Here is a 16,695-nt window from a genome sequence, read left to right as displayed (position 1 = left end):
TGGAAATGCATGAAAGATTCTCTGTGCAGCACAGAAGAATTCATTTTAAGTTAATCAATCAGTAATTGTACTTTCCCCCCAACGATGATCAAATTTAGTAACAAATTCCTCATTAGGGGCTGCACAGTGGCGCAGTTGGTAGCACTGTTGCCTTGCAGCAAGAAGGTCCTGGGTTCGATTCCCGGCCGGGGTCTTTCTGCATGGAGTTTGCATGTTCTCCCTGTGCATGCGTGGGTTCTCTCCGGGTACTCCGGCTTCCTCCCACAGTCCAAAAACATGACTGTTAGGTTAATTGGTCTATCTAAATTCTCCCTAGGTGTGTGTTTGTGTGTGAATGGTTGTTTGTCCTGTATGTCTTTGTGTTGCCCTGCGACAGACTGGCGACCTGTCCAGGGTGTACCCCGCCTCCCGCCTGGAACGTAGCTGGAGATAGGCACCAGCAACCCTCCCGACCCCATTAGGGACAAGGGTGCACAGAAAATGGATGGATGGATTCCTCATTAGAAGCAGACAGACTTACAAGCTAATGATTAGGCACTAAGTGGCTGTAGCACATTTTGGTTGAATGAAATTACCTCATAATTTTATTTTTTCCTTTTTGATTTGCTGGGTGTCTATGTAGTCCTTGGTAAGTTCCTTCCTTGCATGACCTTATCAGCATAGAAATCCTGTATAATTTCCCCATAGAGATCTGTTATTATCAATTATTATTAATTGTTATTGTCAATATGTTGTATTTATTTATTATTTATTTAATACATTTATGGGTTTTTTTTCCAACAGTGCATTGTAGGACCTTAATGATCCTAAATTATATTCATCAACAACAAAAAAAAGGTAAAAGACTTTAAAGTTATGGCAGTGTATTCATAAAATCTCTGATAATAGAAGTTTTCCCTGTCTAACGTACTAAAACATAAAACAGATATTAGACATAAATGTTTCTCCGTGTCAGTGAATTGGGGTCACATGAGCTACTTCTATCCAAGTGCAAATAATTTGAAGTCGCTTGGGCACTTCACACTTGAATTGGTTTACAAATGCCGCCATCTGCTGGTTCACATCTAAATTACCATAAGTTTCAAAGATTTAAGTGTTCAACATTTTTCAATGCATTTATCTTTACGAGCATTTTAATTTAAAATGGATATAAAAACAAATGGATTGATTGTTCATATACGTCTGAGTTTGGCAGTTCTGTAGTGTATGTTTGCCTGAATGGCCTTCTGATACAGAGGAACTCATTTTCAAGAATAAGGACAAACAAGACAGAATACAAATAATTAAAAGAAAATACTTAATATGTTATTTTATGATGACAAGAATAGGTTTACATAGATAAAAAGCACTAAATCTTTTACAAACAAATTATTTAAAAAATGTCTAGGGAAAGCACAGAAAGCATGCATGTTCCCTTTATGCAGTCAGGCAGACATCAGGTGATCCTATTACACGATTTAAACAATGCTGAAGTCAGTAAACCCGGAGCCAAAACCAAAAGCGATCATCACATGATTCAATTATTTATTTATTTATTTTTAATTATTCGAGACCACGCCCCCTAATCTGACCATATCCAAAGCAACGGGGCACCTGCTGATGATTGGTGGGTGGGAGTTATCCTCCGGCTTGAAATAGGGAAGTTTGTCACATCGCCGGTGTCGGCTTCTGGATTGTGAAGTGTTTCGTGGTGCTGATTGAGCTCTTTCTCTGGCATCATGGTCGAGCAGTTTGTTGGAAAGTGGACTCTAGTTTCCAGCGACAACTTCGATGAATATATGAAGGCAGTCGGTAAGAGTCTTTTTTTTTTTAAATGATTCTTTAAATGGGTCTGAGTTTTAGTTGCATACAAATTAATAATCGTTATTGTTTTGTTGTTTTTTAAAATGTCTATAGGTATGAGCTTTGCCACTCGCCAGATGGGGAACCTGTCAAAGCCCAACCTGATCATCACTGTGGGGGATGACGGGGTTATTTCAATAAAGGCTGAGAGCACTTTGAAGACGACCGCGGTCCAGTTCAAGCTGAATGAAGAGTTTGATGAGACGACGGCAGACGGTCGCAAGGCGAGGGTGGGCCATTCTCTCCTTAAAGTGTCTTATCTTACTATCCAAACTCCTCCACGTTTACCTATTTTTCCTTTCTTATCCCTCATTAGTCCATCTTCACCTTTGAGAATGGAAAACTTATGCAGAAACAATCCTGGGAAGGAAAGACTACCACCCTGGAGAGGGAGGTTCAAGATGGAAAACTTACGGCTGTGAGTAAAATGTTTGGCAAACTTTAATAGCTCCAACATCACACTTGTCCTTTAAAATGTAGTTCACTACTTCTAATGAAACTAAACCAGTGTAAAAATGTGGTGTTGTGAAAAAATCACAGCTGTTCCATTTTTAGTAATCCTTAAATTAACCATTTTAAAATGACAAATGGTTGGTCTTTTTGTCTCAACAGAAATGTATCATGGCTGATGTTGTTGCAGTTAGGACCTATGAAAAGGCAGAATAACCTCCCTGTGATGAACCAGATGCTAATGGATTGAGGGTTTTGAAGCTCTAAATAAAACCTGTGATGCTACTTTCTGTGTGGTTGTGGTTAATGAAAACCAGCTCTATGCCTTTTTTAAATGCTTGCTTTCTATGGCTTCAAATGTAATGGTCTCTGTAAATCTGCAATACAATTGTGGGTGGAGCTCATGTTCTGCCCCCTCTGTACAAGTTTTTAATTCTGAGCTTTCAAAGCTACTTATCAGCACAAGACTGATTGAACTGGGATGATTTCCAAGACTAATCATGGCTTTGAGACTCTAATGCCTCTTATTGCTTCATGGACTTGGTGCCATGCCTGTTAACTGTTTCTAAATTAATGAAAGTAATTCAACTGGATGAAACTATTTAATACAAAAATCATTAGTTTGCTGGGATGCCTAAGCCTGAAGGATGAGCAACATTGCATTCCTTATGACATGGATTTGGGAGGCCAAATCCCTGCTTTGGTTGGTACTGGGATCCCTCTAGGTGTGCAGGAGGCCTTTTATCTTGCACAGATGGGGAAAAATTGAAACAAGCACCCAAATGGTTTAATGGGGGGGTCTCTGAAACTGGGTCGACTCATGAATCCACAAAGGCTGCAGCTGAATGCTTGAATTGGCTTTGGTCCAACAACAATAACACTGAACATGAACATATTTTGTCAAGTGCATTTCCATTGAAAACTTTTTTTCTTTAACCCTATTAGTCTGGATTAAGCTTTGTGTGGATGGGGGTGGAAGATTTAGGAAGCAGACTACTTTGAATTGGCTTTACCTTCTTAACCACAATCATACTATTGGCTGCTGAATGCATGTATTGTTCTAAATCTACTTATCTGCTCCTTCTGGTTATAAAGAGTCTAGCCAAGACTGTCCTAGTAAATGGTAACTCTTCAGAATAGGTTTAGCCATTGTAATTTGTGGCTCATAATGGCTATCAGTGTCATAGACAAATATTTAAAGTTGTAAAGTCCAGTTTTCAGCAAGTAGCAAATGGCTTGAAGAAATTAGTTGGGGTACAAATGCATACACCAAGCAAAGGCTAAAGAATGTGTTGTAAATTTTGTAATTAGGTCTAGACTTTGACTGGGCCTTTCTTGCACATAATGAAACTGTTCATTTACTCAATCTTTAGTCATTGTTGTGGTGGGAAGTTCTTTCAACAGGTGTTTTTTATGAGTGTGCCTTGTGTAGCTCCATCCATCTTCCCATAAACTGTAGCCCCAGTGATTTTGTTAACTTAAAAGAAACAATTTTTAATGTGGACAGGTGAAGGAACTTGTATTAAAGGCTAAATTATCTAACCAATTCGGTGTGAGCATACATTAATACTATAGATTATTTCAAGGGTTTTTACCAGAGGGGTAAAGATGCTTTAAGAGTCTCTTAAAAATGAATATTAAAACACCGATTCTCATTTAGTTTCTATCTTGCAGAAAAGCTGACATCTTGTGACTGATTCTTGTAATAGCAGGTAAATATTGAACGGTACTACTGCATTGAGAAGGGGGGCACATTCTGCTTATAATTCGAAATTAGTTTGTGAATATATAATGTAGATGATGGCAAAACTATATGCAACACTAGTTTCTCAGTTAGCAGTCATGTTCCAAAATGCCACCATAATTATTTGACTTCTTCCGGGTGAAATAATCCGACCTTACGTCCGTACGTCATGGTTCGCCTGTAAACATGGCAGACGAAGAAAACAGTGTCATGGAAGTGGACAAGAGAAAGAATGAGCCTTTCGTTGAACAAGTTAAGGCGCTGCTTGACGACGTTACCCACAGAACAGACACGCAGAAGAGTGCAGAGACTGAAAACAAGTCCGCCGAAAGCTGTTCGACTGTGGAGTACTGTGAGAAGCTACAGGCATGGATGTGGCAGTACTACACTGGATATGTGAGCTGGCAAAGCTGGCTGCTAGCTTCAACTATGACCGTCCCACCCTGTTTACAGCCACCCAGCGGGACGTCCGCTGCTCTTGTTTTTGATCCTCAGAACTGGCAAAATGCTTCCTTTGGCCTCCCGTTGTTGCCTTATCCACCTGCGGTCCATTCCCCGAGCAGCCGAGCGGGGGAAGCGGATGTCGGGGCCCCAGCGGCCGCTCAGCAGCCGCAGCAGCAGCGGGATCATGGAAATGCTCAGAGACAGGGTAAAGGCTGCCGACCTCACCGTCTTTGTTTACACTCAACCGATTTTGCTGTACAAATGAAATCATGGCCTACCGTGTGATTTGTATGGAGACAGTCTGGTGACATGGGAGGAAAAGAAATCGTGGCCACGACTTTTTAAATTATTGGGTACGACTTAATAATTATAATTAATGCTGGACAAATCCGATCTCATTTCGTTTTATTTCAATCTCTGAATCACATTCTTCAGATACTTGCTAGTTAGGCAGGAAGCGATTCTTAGCAGCACTTTCGGCTGCTTGAAAAGCTCCAGCTTTTACCTAAGCAATGCGCTGACCCGGGGGAAGTTGTACATTTCATCACCCATCACGTTTAATTCGTGGCCTCGAGTTATTAAGTCTTGCCCACAAATTAATCAAGTTGTGGCCATGAGTTTTTTTCTCTTCCATGTCACCTGACGGGTTCCGTAGCTTTGCGTTTTTAATGATTATTTCTGTAACACAACTTTAAAAGAACTCTTGCTCAAAATGCTGCAGAAATACAGAATCCCCAATATTTTGTAAGAATAGTACAAACAATTACAGTTAAAAACGTGTGTGTTTTAAAGAGTTTTAAATATGATTGCTGGTCTGTGCAACTTTTGTGTGCTAAGCAGGTTGTGCCATTTAAGATTTGCTATTTTAAAATTTGCTTGAGCTTCTGTATAATTTACCCAACATATTTGGTCACAGTTTGGCATTTACTGCAAAAGTTAAAAGTGATATGTATCTGGTGTCATTATCCCTGGTTAGAGATTTTGTTAGAAAGTTTCCCTAAGCCTTTAGTAGTCCTTTAAAACTCAACAACTTTCTAGAAAATTCAAGTATTTGTTGAGATCTTCAATTTCTCAGGTACAGAAGGAAGTGGTAAAACTTTCATTCCTGATTGCAAATTAATTTCTTGTTTCATTTGAATACTGTGGATTTTAAAGGTTATGTTTTTTTAAATACAGCTGCAAACCTTTAATTTTCATACTTCTTCTCACCAGGTCGAGAGTACAGCATTCCTTCACCTCTCCAAAGACTTATGGCAGAGATGGTGGATTTCTTTATATTGTTTTTCATCAAAGCAACCATAATCATCAGTATCATGCATCTAAGTGGAATAAAGTGAGTTGATTTTGTTAACCTGGGAGCAAGGTAACAGATGTTTTTGGTTATCCTATTTGGAAAGTTAAATGTATACACTGCCTTGCAAAACTATTTGGGATTTTATGTGTCAGACCAGAACAAAGTAGTTCATAATTATGTGGTAAAAGGAACTGAATACTTAACTTTCATTTATTTTATTGTTTTACAAATAAAACTGAAATGTGTTGGGTGTTTTTTTTTATTAAACTCTTCTGGTTTTATACCCCTAAATAAAATAGACCTATTCCTACCATAGTGGTGGTAAAGTCATGCTGTGTGGACTTTTTGAGGGATAATGAATCTGGTTAGAGTTGATGAGAAGATGAATGGAGCTAAATACAGGGCAACTCTTGAAGAAAACCTATTAAAAAACTTAAAACCGGGGCAGAGTTTCACCTTCCAGGAAGTTAGTTTGTATTAGTTTATTACATAAACTATGCTAAAGTTTGTTGCTGTGCTCCAACAAAGGACATGAAAAAGGCACTCTCAAGTGGAAAAACCTCAACTGTTTGCATCTGGATCTGTTTTGCTTCTCAGAGATGTTTCCAAGTTTGCCATGCATTTCATAGTGGAGGAAATCGATGAAGACACATCAATGGAGGAGTTGCAGAAAATGATGCTCGTTGCCCTCGTGTATCGGATATTAGTTTGTTTTTATGAGGTGAGAAGCTTTAATAGTATTTCGTAGTTTCCTAAGCGCCAGCTGCATGTAGCTGCAACAAGCAGACGTGAAGTGACGAAGATGCATTTCTCCCTTCTGCATTCAGATTGTATGCATTTGGGGAGCTGGCGGGGCCACTCCAGGGAAATTTCTCATTGGACTCAGAGTTGTTACGTGCGATTCGTCAGTTCTGATTCAGCCCAATAGGGTTCTTGTAGTGCCGGCAACAAATGTTTCCCTGTCTGCGTAAGCAACTTACTTACTTTCTACGTCTTTTTATATATATTTTTTTCTTCTTAAATCTAACCCAACTCTTCTTCAAATCTTGACCCTGTCCTCATGTCTTCCTCTGCAGGTCCACGGTCCGAGCCCTGAACAAGAACTTCTCCATTGCCTTCTTTTTCCCAGCATTCATCACGCTCCTCTTCTTTCAGCACAACAGGACTGTCTACGACATGGTTGCTGGTACGATAGTTGTCAAGCGCTCCAGGATCAGATGACACTGAAGCTGACAGAATAAATTATATATATATATACATATATATATATATATATATATAGAGAGAGAGAGAGAGAGAGAAAGATAATGAGTGCAGGAGTAAAATAACTCTGAACAGGAACAAGATGACATCTTTAAAAAAGAAAGAAAAATCCTGTGACACTGCTGTGAAGAGGAGATTTAGGACCGGTGCTGAGTCTGAAACACTTCAGTATGAACTATTTAGGTTCACTGTTTGGTGTATTTCTGCATTCAGTGTCTGTTTGCTGCTTTATACACAGGAGGGATGAAGGTAAATGCATTATTTTCTTGCTAACACAAGCTTGCCTTGTTTGTAATTGTTCCCCTATTAAGGGTAAATGCCATGTATGGATCAGTGTTTGAATTGTGAATTATGCATTTATGTCATAATGACATTGTCATTGTACTCCTCAGTATCTCTTTGTATCACAGCTTTGTTTCCAAAAGCCAGTAGTCAGACTTCTTAAAATGTAAATAAAAAAACTAATTTAAAATCTTTAATTCATTGAAAAAAGTATTGGTATAAATGTTTTTTTTTTACATTTTTGATTTGAAAAATGTCTGCTGATTGTATTTTTGATGCCAGGGACATTTAAAAATAGAGCAGGCAGGATTTTTATTTCTGCATCTCACTATTCTGGTATTTTATTGCATTTGAGAGTGTTGCTGAACAGGACTAAACACTCAGTATTGTCATTTATAATTTATTTAGAAGTTGCATTTCCCTGATGATGAGTTTGAGCTTTAATAGTTTCCTACTTGGCCACTTTTATTTTTTGTCTACTTATCAGTTTATACCAGAAAAGGTTTGGGAAATGTTTTAAGTTGATGAAGTAATTTCTACTGAAGTATTAAATGTGTAATTCAGTACCTCTTTAGGGCTTCTCAGTTTGAATTTCCAGCTTTCTTTTTTGCATATTCAGATTACTTTTAAGTTGGAATGCTCCATTGAAATCTAATCTGTAAATTTCAGACAGAAAACTAGTTATTAAAGGTATAAATGCTCTGGGTTGTATTTGCTTTTAGAGAATGGTCAGATAGGAAAGTGATAAATGAGAGGGAGAAGACATGTGGCAGAAGTCATCAGGCTGGGACTCGAACCTGTGACGGCCGCGTCAAGGACTAAGGCTTCCATATGTGGGTTGTGCTTTACGCCCGCGACAACTCAGCACCCATTTTGGGTTGTATTTAAATGTGTTATAAACCAATAAATGTCTTATTCTGTATTCATACATTACATAATGTCTCATTGGAAACTGGATTTCACAGCTTTACTTCAGCAGCTCTGTGGTCAGACTGTTCAAACGATGATTCACACTGTGGGAGTGACGCGCTGTGCTTGCTCTACAACTACAAAAACTCTGGTTTAACGTCACAAGATGTATTGAATGAAAATGTAAACCTTCACCTTAGATCATCTGAGCAATCTTTGCTTTAGCAGCATGTACACAATGAAGAAGCTGAGGTGTGACTCCTATGGTGCGACTTAGGTCCTTTTTGCATTTATGAAAATTAAATGAAATCACCCAAAGTTCATTGTGTTTCTGTGCCTTTGTTTGTAAGCCTTTGTTTTGCTTTTTGTTTGCTAATTAACTGCAGATGAAAAATTTACAACATCCTGCACAATTTTTGACATCTTCTCGCAAAGATGTACAAAAAAAGCCTTAACGTAAATTCATCTTTTATTGCAGTGGATCACACAGATGAATCAAATAGTTGTTTGTTTATTAAAGGGGGATAAAAAAGGTTAGGGTTTCAAGAATTTATTTTTTATTTAGTTGCAGAATCACTGGCAACAAATTCTAGCGTTCTTAACACTAAACTAAATATTACTTAAGCAATGTTTTATTTTTACGGTCAGTCTAGACTTGCTTGCAAGGTTTTTCAGGTCTAGATCAGTTTGGAGAAAAAAAACCCATTTCTTTTCGCAAAAATATTTACATTTCCAGAATTCCTTGCCTATTATTTAAAAGAAAGAGAAAAAATTATTTTTGAAAAATATATATTCACATCTAAACTCAAATTTTATTCAAACTTGTTAAATGTTTTCCATGGGCTTCCAAGACTACATATAAACATGTATTAATTTTACAAGCCAAACGAACTTCTCCAAAGTTAAATCTTTTGAAGAACATACTTAAATGTGTACAGTAAAGTAAATCAGAACTTATTCAGGGAAAAGAGAAAAGGCACTTCAGCAAAACTTAGAGGAGACGTGAGCGATAGTCAATTGTTCAGTTGATCTATACATATGGCAACAAGTCTTATTGGGTAATAAATTGCAGTTTGACTTTCAGAAAGATTTTTGTCACTTGTGGCTTCAATTCACAACTTGCAGACAGAAAATGAGCAGAGTGGAAGTCATGTAGCAATGGTCCTGATTCAGGCAGCAAACTTGTCTATCAAAGCGACAAACCTCAGGGCACCCACCAGCACAAATAGCTGCAAATTAGAATCTTTTTAAGATGGAAAATGTTATGTAAAATACATAGTAATAATCTTTTATTGATCACATTTCTTAGTTAACACATAGAATGAGAAACATCCACCAACGTTTACTCAAAGGCATTTGGCTGCATCCAATTAATTAACCTCAGCTAAACACAACAAATACTTTAGAAGAAAAGGTGAAACATATCCTTTTATTGTTGGGAATAGACAGAAAAAAAAGTTTAAAACAGTAGACAGAAAATAACTGATTAAAATATTTTTGGGAAATTCAATAAGTTTCTTTAAATTAAGCAAATGTGGGAGTAATTTTTTTGTTACAAGAATTTACAGATGGTTTGTTTTGTTGGGTTTTTCTGGGAAGGTTTCTATCACAATAGTTTTTCATTTTTAAAGTTTTGTGGCCCATGATCACATTTACCTTGGTGATTTTGGTGTATTTTTATTTTTTTTTAAATCAGGTGAATGCTTTGCAACTGGATGACTTACTGCATAATTACAGCACTCATACATGTATTTCTTTCTACATCAAGATTAAAGAAAGAACTGCTAATTATTAATTTCATTGTCCTAGCGTTTGGCTCCATCTAGTGTACATTTACCATTTACACGGACATTATCTTGAGTTGACATATTTCAGGGAAAAAGTTAAGTGCTCTGCAGCATCTGTGATCCATTTTATGCTGAAATATGTACAAGATTTCACTTTTCATCTGGGTTAAAAAACAAATATGATGACATGACATCAGTTTTCTTAAACCACATTTCAACACAGCTAATAATTTCCCTTATACAGTATTTCAGAGTTTTCTGAGGTGTTGCATGTCCTACTGGAGGGAGACTAGGGAAGGTTGAGCTGGTGGCGAGTGTTGACATGAGGACTGTGTTAGGTTCTCTAAGTGGCAGCTTCAGATGACAGCCACAGATGGTGCTGCCAGATTACAGTGACCCCCTCCCTGGCAGCCATCATGCCACAGGAACTGGTGTAATATAACCCAAAGACAAGAAGCTCCTTCCTGAGGACAGAGAAATGTGGTTAAACCACAACTGGGAATGGATGAAGACTTTAATCTGAAACAGACTTGCAAACTGTATTTGTTAATAATCTGGTTTGCATCCAGATGAGGTATTTGGGGCTCATTATTTAAAACAATCTAGAGTCAAATAAATAAAATTCCTTTGCCATAAGTTATTATAAGATCACAAAGAAGAAAAGATGGAGAGCTACAACTTTGTGCAAACATTGGTATAATTCACCAACATCTTCTATATGTCATTCTGTGTCTGGTGCTTTGCTTGGAAATCCCACTATCTTGCTGCCACATGGCCTGCCATACGGTGTGGAGCTGATGCGGTGTCCAGCTTGAGCTCCTGCCATGCTTTCTGCCTCTTTTTTAACAAGCGGAGTCATCCACCAGCAGCATGGAGGGCTCACGGCTTCCTCTGACAGCCATGTGTGGGACACAGGGGGATGAGGGAAACAGTCTGGCCCCAAAATATTCTCTGTGAGAGATGATGATTTCCCCATTAGAGATGTTATTTTTTTTTTATCAGGTTTTTCCAGAATTAACAGGTGGGTGCTGCTTTTCCTCGCAGTGGCAGCGGCAGGATCCAGGTGTTTTTGAAGTGGTGGAAAGGTGACGTGGGCGGAAACACTGCCTGTGGTGGTTGTTGTTGCTGCTTGTTGCTCACTCGGTGTGTCTGCGCCTGTTGGTATTCCTCTCAAGTGGAGCTGCTAATGACAGGCTGGCTGAGTCCTGCTGGAGAGGAAAGAGCTGTTGATAAGAGGAGACCTGCTTACTCGGACATTTGTCATGACCAGCAAACACGGTTTAATTTTGGGAGTTTATATGCAGTGCTACCCACTAAGTGAGATCAGGAGGGCCATGGCCATGCAATCATCCACCCCTGATAATCATGTTCAATCAAGTTCAGTCAAGAGATAAATGCAAAAGCCAAATAAATAAACAAATGTACGTGTATATTTGCTTGAATATCTCATGAGTCATCCAAAAATGTTATCAAGATATATAAAGGCACCCAACATCCATACCCTTGTGGTTTGTGAGCAAAGGAAAGTAACAAGTGGTGATTTTCAAAGAACATTTATGTGTAGGCTCTTATCTGTAGAAATTTATGTCAATTTGTCTTCCTGATACTTTTAACAAAATAGAAAGTAAAACCTGTTAGGTTTAAACTAACAATATAGCTGGCTCACAAATTTCTACCGGTCTGCTTGAAATTGAATTGCGCACCCGGCTGTGTGTAATCAAATATCTCTGTGGCTATTGTCATGAGGTTTTGGTGGTGGGAGCATTGTACTGTGGAGAAGGTTTTCTTCAATTCCAATTAGATACATTGAAGTGTATGGGTAAGATGAGACAAAATGTGGAAAACAAAAGAAAGGATATGAATACCTTTGCAATGGAATGTATATCACATTTGCAAATAATACATTTTTTATTTTGTGATTTATTCCTAATCCAAGGATTTCATAATTATTGAATTCTTGAGCAAATTTCTAAGTACTTGCTAAAAATATAGACAACCCCCAAATTTTCCACCCTCTTATATGGCAATGCATAATGAATAAAATAGGTTTCATTTTACTGTGGCAAAAGAAGAGCCATTAAATTCTTATTATATAGAACAACATTGCCTGCACTCCTGTTCATTTTGTTGTTACAAAAATAGATGTGAATATGAGGTGAGTGCAAACTCTAGATGAATGGTGTAAAGGCACAAAGAGAGACTGAGTGAAGGCGTTGAAGTGTGGCTGCACATTTCTACCATTTCCCATGCCATAACAATGGGTTTCTGGCTGGTTTTGTGTACAGTAGATTTTCTCTTTGGGGCCGTGACTAGTGTGAGTTGTCAAGACAACCATGGATGCTGCATTAGCAGTGGAGATAGCCAACAATTACTCTTTATATGGTATTAGTTTAGATTCATGAGGCACAGCCAAAAGCAGACGTTGGTGTATGTTTGATCCAAATTGCGATTTATAGAGGACAAAAAAATGCACTTGGCTACATTTAAGAGATAAATGTTACCTCTCCTCATCAAGACCACACAGACGTGTTTGCACTTAAGCACTTCTTAAATATTCCTAACAGAAAACAGCAGAGAGTACAAAAGAAAACTAAAAAGACTGATGTAACCAGAGTGCTCTTTGCTTCTGATTCAGAGAAAACTCCCAAGCTTTTCCTATTGCTCTAAAAATTCCAAAAGTCCATTTTTAAATCAAAATTTAAGGGAAAATTAAAGTTCTCACTTCAGAAGTGTTTTTATTCTTTTGTAGCTAAAAAAAACGAGTTAGTCTTTGGGGAATGTATTGATCTAATTTTTGTATGCATGGCAGTGCTCTCGGCAAAAATGTAAGTAGTTTCTTGTCTCTTGCATGCTGACAGGATGCTCCTCTCTTGAGAATATTCACTGTTTCCCCTCCAGTCAAATTATTTTCCAGATGTTCAAAGGAATCAAAAGGAGGATCCATCAGTAAAAATAACTCTGCATCAGTCTCCTGTGATTCCTCCATTGTACTTCCTGCAGGATCACTCTGTAGTCCATCTGTGTTTTTCTTGGACAGAAGAGACTTCTTTGTTGCCAACCTTGTCACGCGGCATTCTTCCACAAGTATTAGCATCACCTCCTGCAACTACTGAAGAAGCTCTGCAGTGGTGGTTTCACAAAACTACTTCAGATTCATCAAGCTGGAATCAGTCTTAGGGCTTCCTATGTAATTATGATCCAGGAAAACTTTCATGTTAAATGTTCACAGCTTTTTCATGTGAGGTTGTGATGATAGGAGTACAGTTTTCTTTTGATGTAATTATTCCCCACACAAAATGTAAACAGGTTGGATTCATACTGATCACTGTGCTTTTCACTATAGTTAAATTCATTCAGTTGCACTCACAAAAGTGCATATTTTCTTAGGCAACTAACCCAAGTTGTTAAAAAATATGTGACAAAGGAGGAAGATGGCTGCCACAGATGCCTCTACCATTTGTAAAAAAAATGTAAGATTAATTGATGTAATAGTTCATTCTCACATGCTGAAACACAATAAAGCAACATGATTTGTGTTGAAGACCTTCTTTCAGTTTGCCAAAAGCCATTTCAGGATGATGTTATGTTTGAATGACACCAACATAATTTTTTTTTTTTACATACAAATCGAGTGTGGCCAAACCTTGCGCAGTGTGAAACATAATGCTGGTTAGAGTCAATGGCAACCCTTGAAGAAAACTTGCAAAAGTATCATTATTTTTTAAACAAAATTAAGGACGTTGAATATTAAGCAGTCAGGCAGAGGCAAAATTGAAATCTGTAAATCACAGCATATTTATGTGTAAGAAAACCAACATAAGATAAATTTTACAATGTTTAGCTTTCTTCAATTCCACTAAAACATGCATTCATTGATCCCAAAGAAAAATTAAATGTTCCTGTTACCTATATCATCCAAATGTCTTCAAAGAATCATTGTGGATAGTGACGCTGTGGGCAGAAAGGATCTCCAGTAACAGTCAGTCTTGCAACAAATCTGTTGAGGCCTCTGACTGAAGACTATTGTTGTATAACAGTCTCATCACAGTCAGGATGTACAAACAGCTCAATATCCAGGAAGCAGAAACAATTTTATGTTACCTGGATGTGTTGTGTCCTGAATGACACCATCAGTTATCGGAAGGAACCGCTAATCCACCGCATCTTAGCATGTCAAGGTTCAGCACATGCCTGCTAATGAACCATGATTTGATTCAGGTGTGGTGAACCAGGATAAAAACTGAAACATGCACGGTATCTGCCCTTGAGGTCTGACTTTGGACACCACTGGTATATAATGATATATTGTTCTTATCTGATTGTCCTTGGAGGGACAAATGGGGGCTGCTGTCCATTTCCAGCGATCATTGGGAAGGAGGTGTGATACACACTGGACAGGTCAATGTCCTACCACAAGGCAACACAGAGACCAATTAACCTAACAATTATATTTCTGGAAGTGAGATGCAACCTAGGTTTTCAAAGACAAATGGGAAAAAACGTCAATCTCTAGATGAGCAAGGTGCAAAAAGACACCCAGAAAGACTTGCAACTGAAATTGTAGCAAAATGTCACTTAGAAAACTATTACCTCAGGCTTACTGAATACAAATGCACACCACACTTTTCTGATTTTAGTAAAAAAAAAACTTGATGCAATGAAATTTTAATGCAACAAATTTTTTTTATCGTTTACAGTTGTATTTATTTTTGTAGTGGTTGTGCAATGATAAATAATGTCAAAACATTTTCCCATTTATTCTGTAAATCTCATCTGAGAAACTGAGCAGTACCTTTCTGAAGAATATTTTGGCTCAGTTTCAGCATTCACCCTTATAGTTATGGTGAATCTGATTAACTGTAAATAAAGTTTGACTTGTAGTTTGACTATTTAGGAATAGGACTATTTAAGAATAATCCCATAAGCACCCCAACATATGGGGTGCTTTGGTGGCACAGGGGTTAAGAACAACCCACTTATGGAGGCATATCTTTCCCCTTCTCTCATTAACCACTTTCCTGTCAATTCGCTATCGAATAAGGGCCACTTTAAGGCCTTTTTAAAAAAAACGAATAACACTCAAATTATTAAGCATGTACTAGCTGTGGTCTAAGTGTAACAGGAGAGAGAAAAGTAGCCTCTGTCGAGACCATCTGGAAGCTGCTGGGTGAGAGAAGGAAAATAGGGTTGGGCCGAGGTCTCAGAGGCCCTTTCAGTCAGTCATGGTTAAACTCTCCTAACTCTAAACGTGGCATTTGTAACAACGGATACAACACATAACCTCATTGCAAGCTGTGTGCTCTGTCATGACATAATGTTACCGAATAAAAACAGAATGTGTTTACTGAAAATGTTTTCCTATAACCCATCTTCCAAATCTCATGTGAACTTCTCTGAGAACTATGATTAAAAGCCAACAATAACTTTGCTTCCTGGCTCCTCATTCTGCTCTTTTTTTTCTCTTTTGCACAATCTGGTGCGTGTCTAATTCATTTGGTTCATGTGCTCAAACCAACCCTACTGAGTTCCTTCAGCGGCTGTGTTCCTCCTCCACAAATCACTCCCACCCGATCCTTTAGTTGCCTAAACTATGTTCTGGAGATGTGCGTAAGCAGTGGCTTGCTATTTTCAGCTGAATGAAAAGAGTCTTGGCACTCAGGATGAAATCTGTTTTGTTCTGCTGAATTTGGCTCTCGCCACTTGGAGAGTACATAAAACAGAGTTAAAGAAGCCAGTCTAATGGTATCCTAGTGTAAAACCACAGCTACTATTTGACTGGGAATCATTGCTTTAAAATTTTTTTTACAATGTCAAAATGTCAAGGTTTGTGGTTTGCTGGCATTTGTCTGTAGGGTATTTGCAAAAAATAACAAAAAGGACTAATAATTATTCTTCTGTTAAAGGTTCATTAGAATACTGCAGATCCACTCCTCCACATCAGGCTTTATTTGCTCAACTACAGAATGAATCATTTTTGCACTAATACATGTTTTGCAAGATTCAGTCCCTGAGGTAAGAAATACATCATTATGTGAAGATTACATCATTTTTGAGGCCTTAGTAAGTGCGGCAACTTCTTGAAATCAATAGAGAATACTGACAAAACTACTGCTTATTGATAAAAAAAGAAGCTACACACACTCTTACATGTGTTAGATTGCCTCTTGACATCACAAGTTTTCACAATAGCACACTAAAACTAAAGTTTACAAACAAACTTTCTATCTGTTTGAAACTGTTAAAAGTAGATTCAATTTTCATGAATATAGTTGGAGCACAATTTTACAAAGGAAGGTGATTTCTGTATCACCTGCCTACAGAATTTGCTGTCCCTTTGCTCTTTTCATTAACTACTGAATTCACTGGCTTTCAATAGGTTCTTTCAGAGTGTCATGCTACACCACCATTGAGCTGCAGCCACGTTGCCACCCATCCTTCCTAATGGGGACTGGAGGCTGTGGAGCTGCCTCTTGTTTCCATGGCAGTAACTGCTTTCACATTCTCCCCACATAGTGTGGAGTATGCAGTGGCAGAGATGGACCTGCACTCAGACAGGAGCGAGCTGAGGTTATTTACCCCTCAGATCCTCGACCAAAAGCCCTCCCTAAGCCCACAACACACACCAAACTCCCTATTATCATTTTTATTAATGTGTGTCTCTCCCTTGGTGCTCTTTTGTC

At 38.1% G+C, this 16,695-nt stretch overlaps 2 protein-coding genes across 3 annotated transcripts; both read left to right on the top strand.

The window, feature by feature from the left end:
- The first annotated feature begins 1,602 nt into the window (after positions 1 to 1,602).
- fabp4b (fatty acid binding protein 4b) lies at positions 1,603 to 2,577 on the top strand. Of its 2 annotated transcripts, none has more exons than XM_028013484.1 (4): positions 1,603 to 1,791; positions 1,897 to 2,066; positions 2,159 to 2,260; positions 2,455 to 2,577. In XM_028013484.1, the coding sequence occupies exons 1-4, from the start codon at positions 1,719 to 1,721 to the stop codon at positions 2,506 to 2,508; spliced, it is 399 nt and encodes a 132-aa protein (XP_027869285.1). In that variant the 5' UTR covers positions 1,603 to 1,718; the 3' UTR covers positions 2,509 to 2,577. The 2 variants fall into 2 exon arrangements, with proteins under 2 accessions (XP_027869285.1, XP_027869284.1); XM_028013483.1 differs by having other exon boundaries at positions 1,897 to 2,072.
- A 1,449-nt stretch (positions 2,578 to 4,026) lies between these two features.
- On the top strand, positions 4,027 to 8,551 carry LOC114142281 (protein FAM8A1-like). The gene is made up of 5 exons (XM_028013482.1): positions 4,027 to 4,685; positions 5,693 to 5,813; positions 6,372 to 6,495; positions 6,602 to 6,741; positions 6,851 to 8,551. Exons 1-5 carry the CDS (start codon positions 4,223 to 4,225, stop codon positions 6,993 to 6,995), a joined length of 993 nt encoding a protein of 330 aa, XP_027869283.1. The 5' UTR covers positions 4,027 to 4,222; the 3' UTR covers positions 6,996 to 8,551.
- The last annotated feature ends 8,144 nt before the right edge of the window (positions 8,552 to 16,695 follow it).

Source organism: Xiphophorus couchianus, chromosome 3, assembly GCF_001444195.1.
Source record: "Xiphophorus couchianus chromosome 3, X_couchianus-1.0, whole genome shotgun sequence".
Classification (NCBI taxonomy): domain Eukaryota; kingdom Metazoa; phylum Chordata; class Actinopteri; order Cyprinodontiformes; family Poeciliidae; genus Xiphophorus; species Xiphophorus couchianus.
The sequence above is the reverse complement of the archived record's forward strand: the minus strand, read 5'-3'. Positions and strand labels throughout refer to the sequence as shown.